The sequence below is a fragment of the Abrus precatorius genome, unplaced genomic scaffold (assembly GCF_003935025.1).
Source record: "Abrus precatorius isolate BTA unplaced genomic scaffold, Abrus_2018 Scaffold8, whole genome shotgun sequence".
Classification (NCBI taxonomy): Eukaryota; Viridiplantae; Streptophyta; class Magnoliopsida; order Fabales; family Fabaceae; genus Abrus; species Abrus precatorius.
The window spans coordinates 15,350,619-15,369,350 of record NW_020874428.1 but is presented as its reverse complement, the minus strand read 5'-3'; the positions used below and the strand labels follow the sequence as shown (position 1 = coordinate 15,369,350).

General features: G+C 26.2%; 1 protein-coding gene across 1 annotated transcript; it reads left to right on the top strand.

Annotated features, from left to right (window-relative positions):
• Positions 1-8,742: 8,742 nt before the first annotated feature.
• LOC113846190 (amino acid permease 3-like) lies at positions 8,743-11,018 on the top strand. The gene is made up of 6 exons (XM_027474178.1): positions 8,743-8,857; positions 9,118-9,351; positions 9,468-9,561; positions 9,654-9,868; positions 10,110-10,249; positions 10,351-11,018. The coding sequence occupies exons 1-6, from the start codon at positions 8,743-8,745 to the stop codon at positions 11,002-11,004; spliced, it is 1,452 nt and encodes a 483-aa protein (XP_027329979.1). The 3' UTR covers positions 11,005-11,018.
• The last annotated feature ends 7,714 nt before the right edge of the window (positions 11,019-18,732 follow it).

Below are 18,732 nucleotides of genomic sequence, written 5' to 3'. Positions count from 1 at the left end.
TTATTAATAAAAAATTAATGGTTAATTTTAAAATTTATATAAATAAATAAATAAATCTATTATAAAAATAGTTTAACTAAATACATTTTCAATGTTTTCTGTTTTTAAAATCAGACAGTAAAAAGTCAAACCAAACATTTTTTTAAATTTTGAAAATTTAAAAATAAAAACTATTTCAAGAAAAAAAAATAAAAAGTAAAAATAGGAATTGTTTTCGGAAATGTAATATTCAAACGAAAAATTTTAGTAGATTATTATATAAAAATTGAAAAGATTAAATTATAGATAGATATACATTTTTTTCAGTAAGGTAATTTTTAGAGGTGACAAAATAAATTATTCAGTTTGAAGGTTGCTTCGGATGAGCCGAGTTTCAGTGGGTTAAGTAGAAAAGGAAAAAGCAAAAAAAACAATGTTACTTATTTGGAGGCTCAAATTAGGAGTGAGTTTGTCGGTACTGTACTCCTCTCTATAAAATTAAAAATAAATTATATTTTTATTGTAAAAAAATTAAATTAAGAGAAAAGCTATCCATGCAATATATATATATATATATATATATATATATAAAATTACATATGATGTGAATTTATAATGATGATTTAAATAATAAAACTAAATAAACTTGTAATAATCATTGATGCTTGATATTTCATTTGTTAGTGCTATTTCAAAGCAACCTGAGAATGATTTTACGATAATGATTTAATATTCCATTGATTAATGACAACGACGACGAAAGAGAACATGGGAAAATAAATTAGTAATTTTATGATTCATTTTTAAAAGGTAAAATTTAAGTGGATAAAAATTTGATTTTAATTAAAAAATGATACTAACAACTTTTTTAATCTACACCTATGCCTATACATTTATTCACATATGATAGTTTACTTATTATTAAAGATATTCATATCTAAGTTGCTGTCTATAATTAGCACAATAATTAATACTTTTTCTATTCATTTTAAATTATTATTTTCTAAATTTATGTTTTAATGACTATAACATCTTGTAATTCTTTTATATAAATATACCACAAACACCTTTTTACTAATACATAGCTTTAGCCACTTTAGGCCTATATCAACATTATCTCTACCTAATATCCTTTAAAAGGAACATTGTTACATTATCTATTTCTGACATGTGATGTAGCCAAAAAGCAAGTTCAAAATTAAGTGTTCTTCTTGACTATTGAGTTCACTGTAGTGTAAATTGCATCCAGAGTTATTCTTAGTGGGTTTTCAGTTTCTTCTTCAAATAGAACTAGAATGTTCCCATTAGATTTCAAGAAAGATCGAGGTATGTGATACCTGAATAAAAAAAGGTTCAGCTCTAAGCAATTGCAGGCTAAACATGTAGTGCAGAGGAGACTAATATTAATATTAAGTTTGTTAGTAGTGGCAATTACACATAAAAAAAAGTGAGAAAAGCCAAACTAAGAATGATAAAGATGGATTTGTGACTACATGAGAAAGAATATATAGGATATGAAATTATATATATATATATATATATATATATATATATATATATTGAAATAGTATCTATAAAGAAAAGAATAATAAAAAATTGGTTAAAGTGGTTTAGACATACTCTAGAGACATTGATGAAGAAGTGAATCATATGCATTTTAACCTTTGAGATAAAAAAATAAATTGAAAGGAACTTTAAAAAAACATTCAATTTTTTTAATAAAAAATAATATCTTTAAAAAATTTAATTTTTGAATAAGTTTAGTGTGTTATGTTATCTTTATAATTGACATCAACTTGTGAAATAAAACTTTTGTTATTATTGTTGTGTAAATTACTTCAAGGAAAGAAGAAAAATCGGAACAAATAATTTTTTTAAGAAAAGAAACTTAAATAAATGTTGGTCTATTTGAAGTGTTACGCACTTTGAAGGAATCCTTTTTTGGGATATTTAGGTGCAGAAATTAAAATGGGATGAATCGTAGGGATCTCGAGGAATGTTGAGATCAAAGGAGAAGGAAGCGTGATGGAGAAGAGTGGTTTGCATTGTTCTACCAAATGAGAGTGAGATGGTGTGAGAGGGGAGTGGAGGTTCACTATGAGTGGACACTTGTGACAGCTCAAGAGAGAAAATCTTAAGCAAAATTTAACAATTACGTTGGTTATGTACAAATGTTATCAACATTTTTCTTTACAATTTTTTTGGAGAATCGTGGAGTATCAACGCTCTGGGAGATGTTCCAAGGTATGAAATGGTTGAGGATTTGTTAATTCCGAAGAAACGGGGTAAAGATAGACGTAGATTTAGGTTCATGTGGTTTGCGGAGGTCGGGAGATGTCCATGACATGGAAAAGAGACTAAGTTTCATAACAATAGGCAACTTGCGAATGACAATAAATGTGTCTAAATTTAGTAGAGCTGGCAATAAACAAGAGATCATGAGACAAACTTAAGATGTTGTGCGTGAGAAGGTGTCAAAATCATTGACCGACGTTGGGCCCAAGATGGAAGGGAGAGGTAGTGCTAATGGACAAAGCTATGCAGATATGGTAAAGTGAAAAGGTACTGTTGGAAGGCCAAACAAGAATGCAGTGTGTATCTAAGAAAAAACAGTGGTGTCACAAGTTTAATATTGATTAGGATACGGTTGAAAGGTGCTACAAGGCAATGGAGGAAATGTTACATTGGCCTGAAGAGCTCAACAGTGTTGACAAGGAATCCATATTGAATGCCAAGGCCATTACCATGGGTGACGAAGAGGAGGTTATAGCTAGGTATAAATATGACTTATTTAAGCTATTTTATACCATTGATCGGTGGCATCTTCATATAGTGGCTGTTAATAAGGGAACCTGGGTTCGTTTGTACAGCGTGCCATATCATGTTTGGTCAGAGACATTCTTTCAAATGATGGTGTCACTGCTAGGAGATTTTGTGTGCGTTGATGATGATATGACTTCCAAAGATGTATAGATTTTGCAAGAGTTCACCTACAAACTCAAACACATGCATCGATTAATGAAGATCTAAAGATTCATGTTAATGATCTCATGTTCCTAATCTGAATGGTCGAAGAGCATGGAAGAAAATTCTTTCAAGGAGGATGGTGGTATCATGATTCAAATACTTCATCGTCAGAGAGTTATGATGATATTTCATTGGATTTGGAAGCTTTGGAGGATGAAAGTTCAAATGATGGTGAGAAAGGCTGTAATCTAACGGTAGGAATCCCATAAAAAAATAGTGACAAAAGATAGTATGAAGAGCACGAAGGAAGGGGAACAAGGGTAAATTATCAAGGATAAAATTTACATGATTCCTCGCCATACATTGCACAGTATCAAGAGGAGTTTGAAAGTATGGAATCAAATTACATGGAGAACATAGCAGATGCGCGAATGAGAGAGAATTCAAATTATGCAGTGAATATCAATAATAACTTGATTTTCAATAATAATATAGATATTGTACAATTGAGAAAGTATGCGTTTGAAAAGGAGGCAAATTGAGGTGGGCTTTTGCTAGTCGAAATTTATAAGGGAGGGAATTAGTAGGACATGGGAGCTGATGAAGGATTATAGCAACTGCGTGTTATTGACAAGAGACAACTGGAGGCAAGGATGTGACACAAAAAAAGTTTATTGGCGAATCTGATGGCTCGATTATTGGGTCTTCTCATAAGTCAAACGAGGCTAATCACGTATTGAGTCAAGGACTAGATTCTCCTTAATCCAATGTTGTCGTTGAGACAGTAGTGCAGGAAAAAATTAATGTTAGGAGTGTACTTCGCAAGGCCAAGAAGAAGAAGCATAATTCCAACTCCAAGTTACGGGCTCGATCTAAATTTATGGAAAATAATTTTGTGATGGGATCAAAACTTGGGCTAAATGCTTGGGATATGTATCTTGGAAGTTGCTTACAACAAGGTCTTTAGAAAGATATTGTGAATTGAATTAATAATCCCTTGACATGTATTGTTAATTTCCTATAGAGTTGTAATGGTTAAGGTACCTCTTGTACTCTAAATTTGTCTTTAATAAAATATTGATGTTTAGCAAAAAAAGAACATGTTGCACTGACAAAGAAAAAATGTTTAGTATTAGGAAGAATGTGGATCCCCTACAATTGTAAAAATGACAGCTAAGAGTGTAGTTTCAAATTTCATCATCCAAAATTACTTAACAATTTTTTTCTATTAATATTTTATTATAAGGTCTACTTACTCATCATGAAAAGTGAATTGAGTAACATGGCAATGCTATTAAAAGAAATGTGTTTGCTGTAATACCCGTAAACTTGAAAGGGTATTTTATACCCTCTTTAGATTAACGGTTATGATTCTTTTAATATTTTAAAGATGAAAGGGTATTAACGTCTTTTTTAACTATACTACTAACTCCGTTATCTATCCATATAAAATTAACAGTTATGATTGTTTCACAAAAGAGAGAGTACCAAACCCTCTCACTTACTCAGGGTGTCATGAATTTTGTAACACTCTCAATTTTATTACTCTTGGATAGGGAAAAAAAAAAGGAATTTGGACAAAGGATATTTCGCTCAAGCAAGATAAATCTCGCTTAAGCGACATAGGATTTCTTAAAATAGAACGTTCTGGAATCCCTCACTCAACCAAGAATGAGATAAAGTTAGCCCAACTGTCCTCTTGCCACGCGAGAAAGGGGTCTTGCTCAGGCTAGGAGCAGCTCTCCCAAGCGAGGAGTCACAGGGAAGATAGGTGCTCTCTGGACTCAATCTTGTTCAGGCGAGATTGGATCTCGCTCAGTTATTACCAAGTAAAGGGAATATTTTCTAGCTTTAGTTATATATATATATATATATATATCATATGATAAAAGTGTAATTTTGATATGAAGAAAGGTTTTGAGTTTAATTGAAATTAATGAAATCGGATTCTTAAAGAAAACTATATGTTAGAACAACATTAAGAAATTTTAAGACTAACTTACTTAGAATATATATATATATATATATATATATATATATATATATATATGTTAATTAATAAAAGACATAAAGTGTTGAACTTTAGGATAAAAGACCATATTAAGATTGTACGAGTTGGACTAAGTCCGAAGGTGTCTAACCTTTAGTATATTGTTTGATTGTATGTTGTGAGATTTGTGGTAATTTTTGTGTTAGATTAATATATTGTACTGATTATATGGTATGATATTGTATAATAACTTTCTATATTAGATTGACATGATATAATAAGTATAGATATGATTTGATAGATGAAGTGTATTCAAATTGAGTAAATTCACATGAATGATTGAAGTATTGATTGATATTGAAAGTATATGATGTATGATAGAGAAAGAATGAGATACATGATTATGATGCGTGGGTCAAAATAACTTGAAAAGGGTAATTACGATACATATTATAGCATATTGAAGAATATGTTATAATATCTATTGTGATCCATGAATTTATATAAATTATAACTCACGTATTATGACATGTTGATTGATAGAAAGAACATGGGTGTCGTAGTACATTGACGGGTGTGACTAAGACACGTGTATCGTGACATATGAATTGAGACGATATGATATATATATATATATATATATATATATATATATATATATATAATAACATGCATGTCAACATAGAAATGTATGTTTAATGAATGAAGTATTGTATGAGCTTTGACTGATAGTTGTATTATTGTATGTACTTGGATTGAATGAGTGTCAACATGAATGCTGCAATATTGATAGTGAATTAGAATAGAATATTAGACAATAACTTTAGTTGCTTTTATGATAATTCATAATTAAAGAGATTTAATGAGCGGAAAAATACTCACCCTTACTGAAGTGTTTCAAGTAATGAAAGAGAAGAAATGGGGGTGGATGATCTGTACTAGGGTTATACTTGTCAAAGATTGTGGAATAGAACTACTCAGATATAATAAATTTTAATATAATAGATATATAATTTTATTTATATATTTTCTTCATTGACAGTGAAATTTTTTTGTTGAGAGATTTTGTAAATTTGTAAAATTTTATTAATTTATATTTTCATATTGTATTATTTATTTAAACTTGTATTATTTATTACGAAATTTTTTATTTAATTTTTAATAATGTAAATATTTTAAAAAATTTATTTAAAAAAGAGAAGGATGTTACAGATTTTACCTAAAAGAAATTATAATTTTGGTTAATAAAAATTGTATCTATTTGATGCAAAGTAGTTATCCGTTCTATGTTTTATTGTTAATGCATCTTTTGACCATCAAATTTTTTTAATTATAATTTAAAATAACCAAAATTGAATCCTGAATTGCTACAAAATATAATAAAATACAGAAAAGTATTAACATAATAAAATTAGAGACCGCTTATATTCTTTGTAAGAAATCTATTAACAAAAAGGCATTTGAAAAGAAGCAAGATAGGCAATTATGAAAGTTCATGCTTTAAAATTAATTAAGAGATGTGTGTACATATACACAGTATATATTAAGGTTAGAAATATGGGTAACTTAAATCAAGGAAATTTCTTTTTATAAAAATGAAAAAAATTAGTTTTAAAGTAATAGTTAAGATTTGAGATGAAAAGAAAAAATTAATATAAAAATAAAAATTTAAAAGTGATTAAGTTAAGATTTGAGAAATTCAAATTTATAAATAAAAATATGGTGTAAAAACTCAATATAAAAGGAGAATTCAAAAACTAGTTAATAATTTGAGAATTTTTAAAAATAAAATACATGCTAAACATAGTCAAATTAATATATTATTAGTGCATTAACTTTTGTGTTTTTTTCAACTTCAACCAGTAACTTCTTTTTTTCGTTAAATTTAATTGATAGTGTTATTAACATTGTTAATGATATTGCTAACTTTGCTTATGTAGAATTACATGTGTAATGAGATAATATTATGTGATATATATTTTTTAAAATTGATCTGATTATCCTCATACAAATACACGAAAGAAGCACATATTGAAGGAAAAAAGATTTGCAAAGTTCATCATTGTACATAAACAAAATTCATAGAAAATTTTGTGAAATTATTAAAGAACATTCATTTAGGAATCACTGCTATAAAAAAAATATTTATTCAATATATTAAAATTTTATCATAAAAATAATATTAAATATAATTATATTATTAAATTAAACTTTTACATTTGTTTAATTTTATTAATTAAATTTATTGTACATCAATTATTAAGAAAGTTGCTATATTCTAACGTGATTGAACGACAATCACTTCTATTTTTAAAAGAAAAAATATGTTATTATTTAGTGACAATCATTATAAAGATCTTATTAATAAAAAATTATTAAAATCACACTAGAGTATCTTTTTTTTTTCTTCAATAACATCTGTTTATCTTTCGTAGAAAATAATCTGAGCTCACGATGATTATTAGAAGTAGTACTTTCTTTAAAAAATACTGAAATTAAAATTAATTTTAATAAAATGTAAAAAAGTATAAAGATGAAATTATATATTTTAAATTTTTTTATTAATTTATTATAAAAAAAATACGTTGTTTTAAATTTTTATTAATTAATTTTATATTTAAATTTTTAATTTATTTAATTTTACATCTTTCAAGTTTAAATAATTAAATTAAAAAAAATTTAATAATTAAAATCAATTTTAATAAAATTATATTTTAGAAACTTGTTTTAGAATCCTTTAATATTTTTTCAAAATTATATTTATTTACAAACATAAAATAACAAAATTATATAATTGTTATTTTATGATATTTATTCTTTTAGACAAAAGATATCTATTATTTTAAAATTCTCAATTATAAAAGATATTAATTAAAAATACATAATAAAATTCATATTTAATATTTTTATATAATTTTAAAATATTATACAATTTAATAAATTGATAATATTATATATTTTACTTTTAATAAAAAATTTAAATTACAGTAAATAGTATTCAAGATATATATATATATATATATATATATATATATATATAATAAAAATGATAACTTTAGCACATTTAAAATACCAGTTAAAGAATAAAAAATAAAAAATTTTATTAAAAGAATATTATTTATGTACTTTCATCTTTAATATTTTAACGTATTTTTATGTCATTTTTAATAAAAAATAATAATTTAAACTAATATAAGAACATTTAAATGTAAGATTTTTTTTATCATATTTTTTATAATTTTTTAATAATTAATAGTTATTTAGTAAATAATATTTAATAAATATCATATTAATTAAGCAAAATTAGTGTTTTTATCTTTTATTTTTTAAAAAAAAATTAATTTCATCTTCTAATTTAATTTAATTATTTTTATTCTTTAAATTTTAAATGCTTTAAATAAATTATTTAATGTTCTATTTTGTTATTATTATACTAATAAATAATTATAAAATTAAATTGAAGTTAAAAAATTATAAGTGTTAAAATTTTTTGTTCCTTAAAAAGCTCTACCCCTAATCAAATAAACTTTTTGACCCATAAAACTTATAATTTATGAAATTTTTTAACCTACAGCACTTTTAAGTCCTAACCTTTACAGCTCTATTGATACCCCACACACACATTGTTCCTAAGTCCTAACCTTTACAGCTCTATTTCATACCCCACACAGACATTGTTCCTTGCACCAACACAAATCAATTTCTTCACAACTTGGAAAACGTTGTCTGAACTCTGAAGACCCTCATTTGGGTTGGTCTCTCTCTCTCTCTCTCTCTCACTCCCGCACACGTTGTGTCATAACACGATGACTGAGAACGGTGGCAGCAAGAATCATCAACAATCATTTGAAATCTCCGTTGACATGATTCCACAGGGAGGTTCCAAGTGCTATGATGACGATGGACGCCTCAAACGAACTGGTAATCAATTATCCGCTAAAGTTCACTCCAAATTCATTTCATGTTTAGCAATGCTTATAGTTTTTGTTTACTTATAAAATTGTTAAAAAATAATGATTTTTTTCATACACATTTAACCAAAATATGTACTTATTTAGATATGATTTTATTATTATTAAGTTTTTGATAACCGACTTTATTTAATAAAATAATGTTTTGTTGTTACTTGCCGTTGAATATTACTCTTTAGTGACACTCCCACTTTGTGTTTGAGAAATCAGGCACTGTGGGGACTGCAAGTGCTCACATAATAACCGCTGTTATTGGTTCTGGGGTGTTGTCTTTGGCATGGGCCATAGCTCAGCTTGGTTGGGTAGCTGGCCCTTCTGTGATGGTTCTCTTCTCTTTTGTCACCTACTATGCCTCCACTCTTCTCTCTGCTTGTTACCGTTCTGGTGACCAAGTTGGTGGCAAGAGAAACTACACTTACAAGGATGCTGTTAGATCGTACCTTGGTATGTATGCTAAGCAAATGAAAATTGTATTTATTAAAATAAATAAATAAATAAATTTGGGTGCTTATTTTTTCAAAATTTCAATCTTGGGTAATTTTGTGGATATGTTTGTGCAGGTGGTGTTGAGGTCAAGTTCTCCGGGTTTCTTCAGTATGCAAATCTTTTTGGAGTTGGAATTGGGTACACTATAGCAGCTTCTATAAGCATGATGTGAGTTTTGAAATTCTTGGTAATTATTGTTGTGTGCAAGAAGTGCAAGGAAAATGTGCTGATTGGGCTGTTTTGGGTTTTTGATCGAACAGGGCAATTAAAAGGTCTAATTGTTTTCATAGTAGCGGAGGGAAAAATCCATGCCATATGCATAGCAATGTTTACATGATTTCTTTTGGTATTGCGGAAATTATTTTCTCCCAAATTCCAGACTTCCATGAGTTATGGTGGCTCTCTATTGTAGCTGCTGTTATGTCCTTCACGTACTCAACTATTGGGCTTGGCCTTGGTATTGGCAAAGTTATAGGTATGATATCTTTTAAGCATCCAAAAATAATATCTTTTTATTAGAAAATAAAATATTTTTTATATTAAAAATTAAAGATTTTTTAATAAAATTTTATTATTATTAATTATTTAAATTTAGCCGCAAGAAGTGAGGTTAACATGAATTGAAGTTATTTAAATTTTACTATTATTATTATTATTTCTTTGTTTGAGAATTAAATAACTGGGCAGAAATTTGACATGAATTGGACATGTAACAGAAAACAGAAGAGTTAAAGGAAGCCTAACTGGTATAAGTGTTGGAACTGTGACACAAACCCAAAAGGTTTGGAGAAGCTTTCAAGCTCTTGGAAACATAGCATTTGCCTACTCCTACTCAATGATCCTTATAGAAATTCAGGTACAATTAATTTTACTAAACTTTTTGTGACACTCAAATGACCCTATATTATTAATTTAAATTAAAGTCTCAACTAAAATGGTGATTATGTTATGAAACAGGATACAATTAAAGCCCCTCCATCAGAGTCAAAAACAATGAAGAAGGCTACTGTTATCAGTGTTGTAGTGACAACCCTTTTCTACATGCTTTGTGGTTGTTTTGGCTATGCTGCTTTTGGAGACGCAAGCCCTGGAAACCTTCTCACTGGTTTTGGCTTCTATAACCCATTTTGGCTCCTTGACATAGCCAACGCTGCAATTGTAATTCACCTTGTTGGTGCATACCAAGTTTGCTGCCAACCCCTTTTCTCATTTGTTGAAAAAGTAGCAGCAGAAAGATACCCAAATAGTGATTTTGTGAACAAAGACATTTTAGTGCCAATCCCTGGTTTCAAACCCTTTAGACTCAACTTCTTCAGATTGGTTTGGAGGACAATTTTTGTGATCATAACCACTATAATATCCATGCTGCTACCATTCTTCAATGACATTGTGGGGCTTATTGGAGCTATTGGATTTTGGCCTCTTACTGTGTATTTCCCTGTGGAGATGTATATAGTACAAAAGAAAATACCAAAGTGGAGCTTAAAGTGGATATGCCTACAAATGCTTAGTGTTGCTTGCCTCATAATTACAATAGCAGCTGCAGCAGGTTCTGTAGCTGGAGTTATTGTTGATCTTCAAACTTACAAGCCATTCCATAACAGCTACTAGTTGAGTTGGATTACTTAGTGATCACCATTATCAATGATTTCATTAGCAATTAGTAAAAAAAAAATTAAATTCTTGCTCATATGAAATCTATAGGAAGGTGGTCTTGTGTATTGCGTAGTCGCCTTGTATTTTCTATTTCTCTTACTTTGTAACTTGCTCTCTATTCCGAGTTTCCAATGAGAAATGGAGGAAATTAAGCAAAAGCTTTCAAAATTTCAAAGCTTTTCTGTAACTAAGTTTGTGAGACTCTGACTCAAGCACTTGTCCTTCACACTTTATACCCTGGTAAGTCTTTTTTATAGAATTGGCCATTGTTCAATTAAAATAAAAATTAAAGATAAATTGTATGATAATTTTAAATTTAATAAATATTCAAAATTTAAAAGCTGAAATTTTTTATTATTAATTATAAATATTTTATTATATGAAATAAGACGAAATTATAGAAATATATTTTGAAAAATGATAAATGAATTATAAAATTTAAATTAAGATTGAATTGGAAGATATGAAGAATGCAAAAAAAGAAAAAAAGAAAAATCACTAATGTAATGTGAAAAATTATTCTTAAAATTAATTTTATTGAAGATAATTTTTAAAATTATTATAATTCAAATATGACATATTTAACAAATGTAATATAAAAACAAAATATTTTAGTAGATTACGATATAAAATTGAAAAAATTAAATTATAAATAGACATGCATTTTATTTTTTAAAAGTGAAAAAATATTGTCGTGTTTGATTTTGATTTTCAACGAAATCAAAAGATAGAAGAGAAAATATGTTTGGTTGAATTTTAGAAAATATTTTTAAAATTAAAAAAATAATTTGAAAATAAAAAATATTTATTTTTAACCTTATTTTTTAAAATGAAAACACTTAAAAATCTAAAAAATAAAAATGTAATAGATCATTGAAAATTTTATTCAATTTTAATTATATCTATATATTCATCAATTTTTTTCATGGTTGAACTTTTGCAGTTAACTATGTGTTTCTCTTTGTTTTTTTTATTCAGGTACTATTTGTTGTAAATAATTCTCTCTTATTTTGTCTCGTATTTCTTTTTCACATTTATTTTTCTTCCTTTTTTTCTTTGTTCTTTTTCTCCCATATTTTTATTTTTATTTTTATTGAAATACAGTGATAAATTTTTTTATTTTCACAATTCTTGCAAGCTTGTATATGTATATTTTTGTATCTATTTTTTGTTTTTTTTAATTTTTATATAATTTTTATCATTGAAAATTTGATGGACATTATTATTTTTTATATCTCTTGATATGGAATTTTTCATTTTTGTATAATATGGATACCATTCTTTAAGTTGCAAAAATATATTTAGAATTTTTCATAAATACCTTTAATAAAGGAATATTACAAACTACTTTGAATATTTTTTTATCTCTTGTGCCTACTTCCTTCTTCACTCACCTTATACAATATACTAGATTCAACAAATGGTTGAGATTGAAAAACACTTGGTGTATTGAAATAATTACTTATATACGTTGTATACAGTTTGTCAAACTTTGCCTTCCCACTCCTAACTTTATTGTCGCAACGGGACAGCGATGACAAGGAGTCACCACCAAAGTTTATTAAAGAAAACATTAGGAAAAAAATTTAGTAAAAAAATCTTTGAAACTAGATTTGGATTCGGGAGTCGTTTACATGCAAGGAAGGTATTAGTACCCTACGATGTCGGTTGATTAAAATAGTTATCTTCTAATTAATTGTGCAAAAATTATTTTAACTCAAAAAATATTTCACTCTAAAAGAAAACAATTAATATTTTTTGCTATTTTCAAATTTATTTATTTTTATTACTTTTTAGATTTATTTTAAATTTTTACAATTTTTCAGAGATGTTAATTTTGTTTTTAAAATAAGGAAGCACACAAAAAAATTTATTTGAATTAAAGAAATAAATTATTTATATAAATATTATTTTTTTCATTTTTGTATTAAAAGAAATATATTGTAAAAAAAAGAACTTATCTTAACACTATATATATATATATTAAAAATAAAATAAAAATTTTATTTTTTATTTTTTATAAAGAGAATGTGCTTGAAATTACTCTTAGTTTAAAACAATTTGAAAAACATTTTTAACCTAAAAAAAATTAAAAGAAAAATGGACTTGACGGGTCAAGTTCCCGCTCTTGTATATCCTCCGTATGCAACGGAAGAATCAAAGCTGCCACATAGTTCTTTTTTCAAAAATTGTGTTTTAAATAAGTTTCAAATATTTTCTTTTTCTTTTTTTTTTGTGAAAAACTTGATTTTTCTTTATTATTATTTTTTTTAAGTAAATCAACTCTTTCACAGGATTCAAGTTAGCACACGACTACTCAATAAACCCTTACGATTCAAGCAACGTTAAAAGGTGGATCATCCACTCTATCAAAATTACTTGGCCGTTGCGTGGATTCAAAAGACTTTTTTTTTAAATAATGAAAAATTGATGTAACTTTTAATATGAGATTTTTGCACGCAAAAAAGGAACAAACGAGAGACATACAAAATAAATAAACAAATACAAAAGCAAATGAAAATGATGAGAAAATAACTCTTATTCGATTTAGGAATTAATTTTTTTAAGGTTAGGATATGCAAAGAAATTAGGGTTTTTAGAATTTATGAAAAGAAAGAATTTTTAAGATTTGAAAAAATTAAATTTTTGTAATTTGCAAAATTGTTAGGGTTGAAAAAATAGTTTGTTTTAGACCTTGCAAAAAAATTGAATGATTTTGGGTTAGAAAAACAAATATTATTTTTAGGGTTTGCAAAAAAATTTAGTTAGAAAAAAAAAGCTTGTTTTTAGGGTTTGCAAAAAGGTAATACTTAGATTTAGGAAAAAAATTTAATTTTTATGGATTTAAATTTTTTCTTTTTTTTAGGGTTTGACTGAGGGAGAAGTAATTTAGGGTTAGAAAAATTATTAGAATTTATAAAAAAATTAAAAAAATAAAATTTTATTGAAATTTCTCTTTTTATTTATTTATTTATTTATTACACTTGCAAAAAGTGTTAAATCATGAAGAAGAAGAGAAAAACATACAAAATAAATAAACAAAGAAGGAGAATTCTTAATAAATATAGGAAGATGAGAAATGAACAAAGAAGGATAATTCTTATTAGATAAAGAGAGGATGAAAAATGAACAAAGAGGAAAAATCTTTATTAAATAAAGGGAGGATGAGAAACAAAATAAAAAAATAAAATGGTCACTTTGTAAACGAAGATGAGCTTTCAAAAGACGAGCAGAACAATGAACATGAAAATATTCGCCATTACATGATAAACTATTTTGTAAATAAAGATGAGCTTTCAAAAGATATTACATACTATCGTTAGCAGAAACATTGTCTAAAGTGATAGCTTCTAATTTAGATATAGTGTGTGGAGGTTCCAACAAAAATTAAGAATTCTATTAACTAATGTCACTTTATCATCGACAAAGTATGTTGTCAAATAAATATATCCCTCAATGGTAGAATAAGCTATCCATGCATCAAAAGTTAAACACACTTTATTGAGAATTTTAGACAAATTTTGCTTAAGCTTATCTTTCTCCATAATAAAAACCTTTTTAATATTTGACAAAACAGTGTTCCTAGAATGCATCATGATACTTGGATTTAAATACTTTATACATTCTCTAATACTCTCATATCCCACAAAATTAAAGGAAAGATCATGTTAAATTATAGCTTTCACAAGCAACTCATGGTGGATGTTTTGATTAATTTGTGTAATGCTGGACTTTGGGTTGGATAACATATCATCCACATTTAGATTCAAGTTTAAAATCATTTTACAAATAAAAATGTGGCAACTTAAAAAATGTGAAATCCCATAATTTGTTTTTAACTTAAGATTTTTACCAATTGCATAATCACGTTCACAAAAATTACGCACAACCCTTTCCACACTATCCTTATCTTTACCAATTTTTGAAAAAAACTTCCACACATTTGAAGTTTCTTTCTTTCTTGACTCGGCGTTTTCAAAAAAAGTGATTAGGGTTTTAGAAATAACATCTTCAACATTCACTTGTTGATTTGAAGACTTCATAATAAAATTCTATATTTTAAAAAAGTAGTTTAATCAATATCTCATCCATTTTATATACCAAAAGACTTACATAAAAAAAAGAACACATATTTAATGATGAAATAATATGCACCTAATCATATAAAAAACACATATGTTTACGTTTTTAAGATAAAATTGAATTTATGAACTACACTACTTCAAATACAATAGAGAAAATAATGTCTAATTAGAATTGAATCCATAAAATTAATAAATAAATAAAATTAGTGAATACAACATAATTATACCTTGCATTAATTCATTAAGATGAGTACATTTCTACTTATTTGTCTCATTTTTCTTTTTTGTTTTGAATGATAAGGTTGATTAGCCCTGTAATCTACCACCAATTCTGTGGCTACCATTGCTAGCAGCTTCTATAGCTAGCAAAATATGGCTAGCCAAGCATTTTGCAATCACTATTACCCATATTTAGAAAATAAACTCTGATGGTATTTTAGTCCCTTGATTGAAAAAAGCCAAAAGTTAAACTATTGAATTTCTTCTAAGTCCTTAATCCTTGCTTAATTATTGAATTTATAGGTCCTTAATTCCTAAATAAGTTATAGTAAGGCTAAAAGTTTAGACTCCTTACTCTTAACTTATATTTTGGTTTTTTTACTCAATATTCATCATTTATGATTTTCAGGGATCATTGGATGCACTAAATAAATTAGGGAAGATAACAATAGAGAAAAGAATTTATATTCTTAATATAATTCTTAAAAATCCTTGATAGATAGTGATACTTGTTGCATCACACCATATCATGAATCAAATTTATTAACTTATATGGTTACTATTGAACATAAAGACATTATTTTATATATATATTAAATAATGTCAAAAGTTGCAAGTAAACAACAAGATTCACAATCGACATGGTAGATAAAAACTGAATGATTTTATAACATATCATCCACATTTAGATTCAAGTTTAAAATCCTTTTACAAATTAGAAATGTGGCAACTTAAAAAATGTGAAGTCCTATAATTTGTTTTTAACATAAGATTTTTACCAATTGTATAATCACGTTCACAAAAATTACACGCAGCTCTTTCCACACTATCCTTATTTTTACCAATTTTTGAAAAAAACTTTCACACATTTGAAGTCTCTTTCTTTGTTGACTTGGTGTTTTAAAAAAAGTGATTGGAGTTTTAGAAACAACTTCATCTTCAACATTTACATGTTGATTTGCAGACTCTATAATAAAATTCTATATTTTAAAAAAGTAGTTTAATCAATATCTCATCTATTTTATATACCAAAAGACTTATGTAAAAAAAAAACACATATTTAATGATGAAATAATATGCACCTAATCATACAAAAAATACTCATGCTTAAGTTTTTAAGATAAAATTGAATTTATGAACTATACCGTTTCAAATACAATAGAGAAAATAATGTCTAATTAGAATTGAATCCATAAAATTAATAAATAAATAAAAATTAGAGAATAGAATATAATTATGCCTTGCATTGATTTATTAAGATGAACACATTTCTATTTATTTGTCTCATTTTTCTTCTTTGTTTTGAATGATAAGGCTGGTCAACCCTTTAATCTACCACCAATCATGTGGCTACCATTGTTGGCAGTTGTTATGGCTAGCCAAGCATTTTGACAATCACTGTTACCCATATTTAAAAAATAAACTCTAATGGTATTTTAATCCCTTGATCGAAAAAAGGCAAAAGTTAAACTATTGAATTTATTCTAAGTCCTTAATCCTTGCTTAATTCCTAAATAAGTTATAGTAAGACTAAAAGTTTAGACTCCTTACTCCTAATTTATATTCTTATTTTTTACTCAATATTTGTCATTTATGGCTTTCAAGGATCATTGGATGCACTAAACAAATTAGGGAAGATAACAATAAAGAAAAGAATTTATTTCTTAATATAATTCTTAAAAATCCTAGATAGATAGTGATGCTTGGTGGGTCACACCATATCACGAATCAAATTTATTAACTTATATGATTATTATTGAACATGAAGACACTATTTAATATATATATATATATATATATATATATATATATATAGTCAACCAATTAAATGTTGTAATTGAACAACAAGATTCACAAACAACATGGTGGATAAAAACTAAAAAATAGTGGTTCATGAGTGACTGTGTCAAAATAAAATTGCTATCAATCATGGAGCAAAATAGGTACATAAAATATAATAAAAAATAATTATAGAATAACTGAGGAAGGAAAGTATAGAGGCTAAATGATTAATAATTGTTCTAATAGAAGGGAATGCAAAGTTGTGAATGCTCAAATCGAAGACCAAAATCATATAAGTTTAGCCCATTTTTCATTGAAGAAGCATTGATATGAAATGAAAAGAAAGAAAATCAAAAGAAATATGGAAAGATAAATTAGCTAAAGAAACATGGAAAAATAGAGTGAGAATCAACAAAAATTTTAACTATAAACTATTAGAGAGAATCATAGAGTCATAGGAAAGTTTTTACAAAGGAAAGAAGAGAGATAGTGTTATGAACCAACATGGTGTGTGGGTCAGCCCTAACCCTTATTATTTTGGCCCACTTTTATTTAGAAATTATATAGGTCAAGGCTAAAAAAACCCTATTATAAAATAAGTTTTTAAAAAATATGATTAAAAAATATAATTTTAAAGGTTAGCCTATGAGTTTTAATCATATTTGCCATCTCTATTTTATGCAAAATTAAAATGTAAAACTTGTACATGTTAAGTAAGATTTCTATTACATACGTTAGTATGTGTTTAACACCATTATTAAAAAGAAAAAAGAAAATTCAAATCAAAGGAAAAAAAAATATAGTACTAATTTTTTGTATGGATTAAAAGTTATTTTTTTTCCTATATAAGAATTTATTACAAATAAAATATCAAATATATGAATTAATAGAATAATAGACAAAAGTATTTCACTCTTTTAAAAAACTATTAAAATAAAAAATGATTTTTTTCATATATCAAAACTTACTACAAATGAAAATATATAATCAAAATTAAAAGAATAATAAAAATAAAAAAAAACGTATTTCACTATTTTAAAAATATTAATAGAATAGTTTGACAATATTTTAGATAACCAATTGCCATCTACTTTTTTATGAAAAAAATAAATTATTTATTATTTTAAAGTAATTGTTTACTATAATATAACTTTTAAAATTAAAGACAATGAATGTAATAAAAACTTTTAAAATTGAAGACGTGAATGTAATAAAAAGAAAAAAAAACAAAACATGTCTAGTTAAAACAACTCTAATTTTTTACATTTTATATTTTATTTTCTTATTACACTTAACTCTATTTTTTTAAATTATCATTTTTATTTTTATTTTTATTTTTTCCTTGTTTGTAAAATATATACGTCCTCTTAAAGATATAAAAATCACAAAAATATTATTTCTACTAATATATTAACTAAAAATTATTAAAAATTACAAAAATTATGTCAATTTAGCTTTTTCTCACTACTAATTTATGCCCCAAGAAGAAGGATACATCCATTGGGAAGCTTTTAAGGCGTGCTTTCTAGGAAATTACTTTTCTGGGGACTTGAAGAAACAAAAAGCACGAGAATTCCTTGAGTTGAAGTAAGGAAAT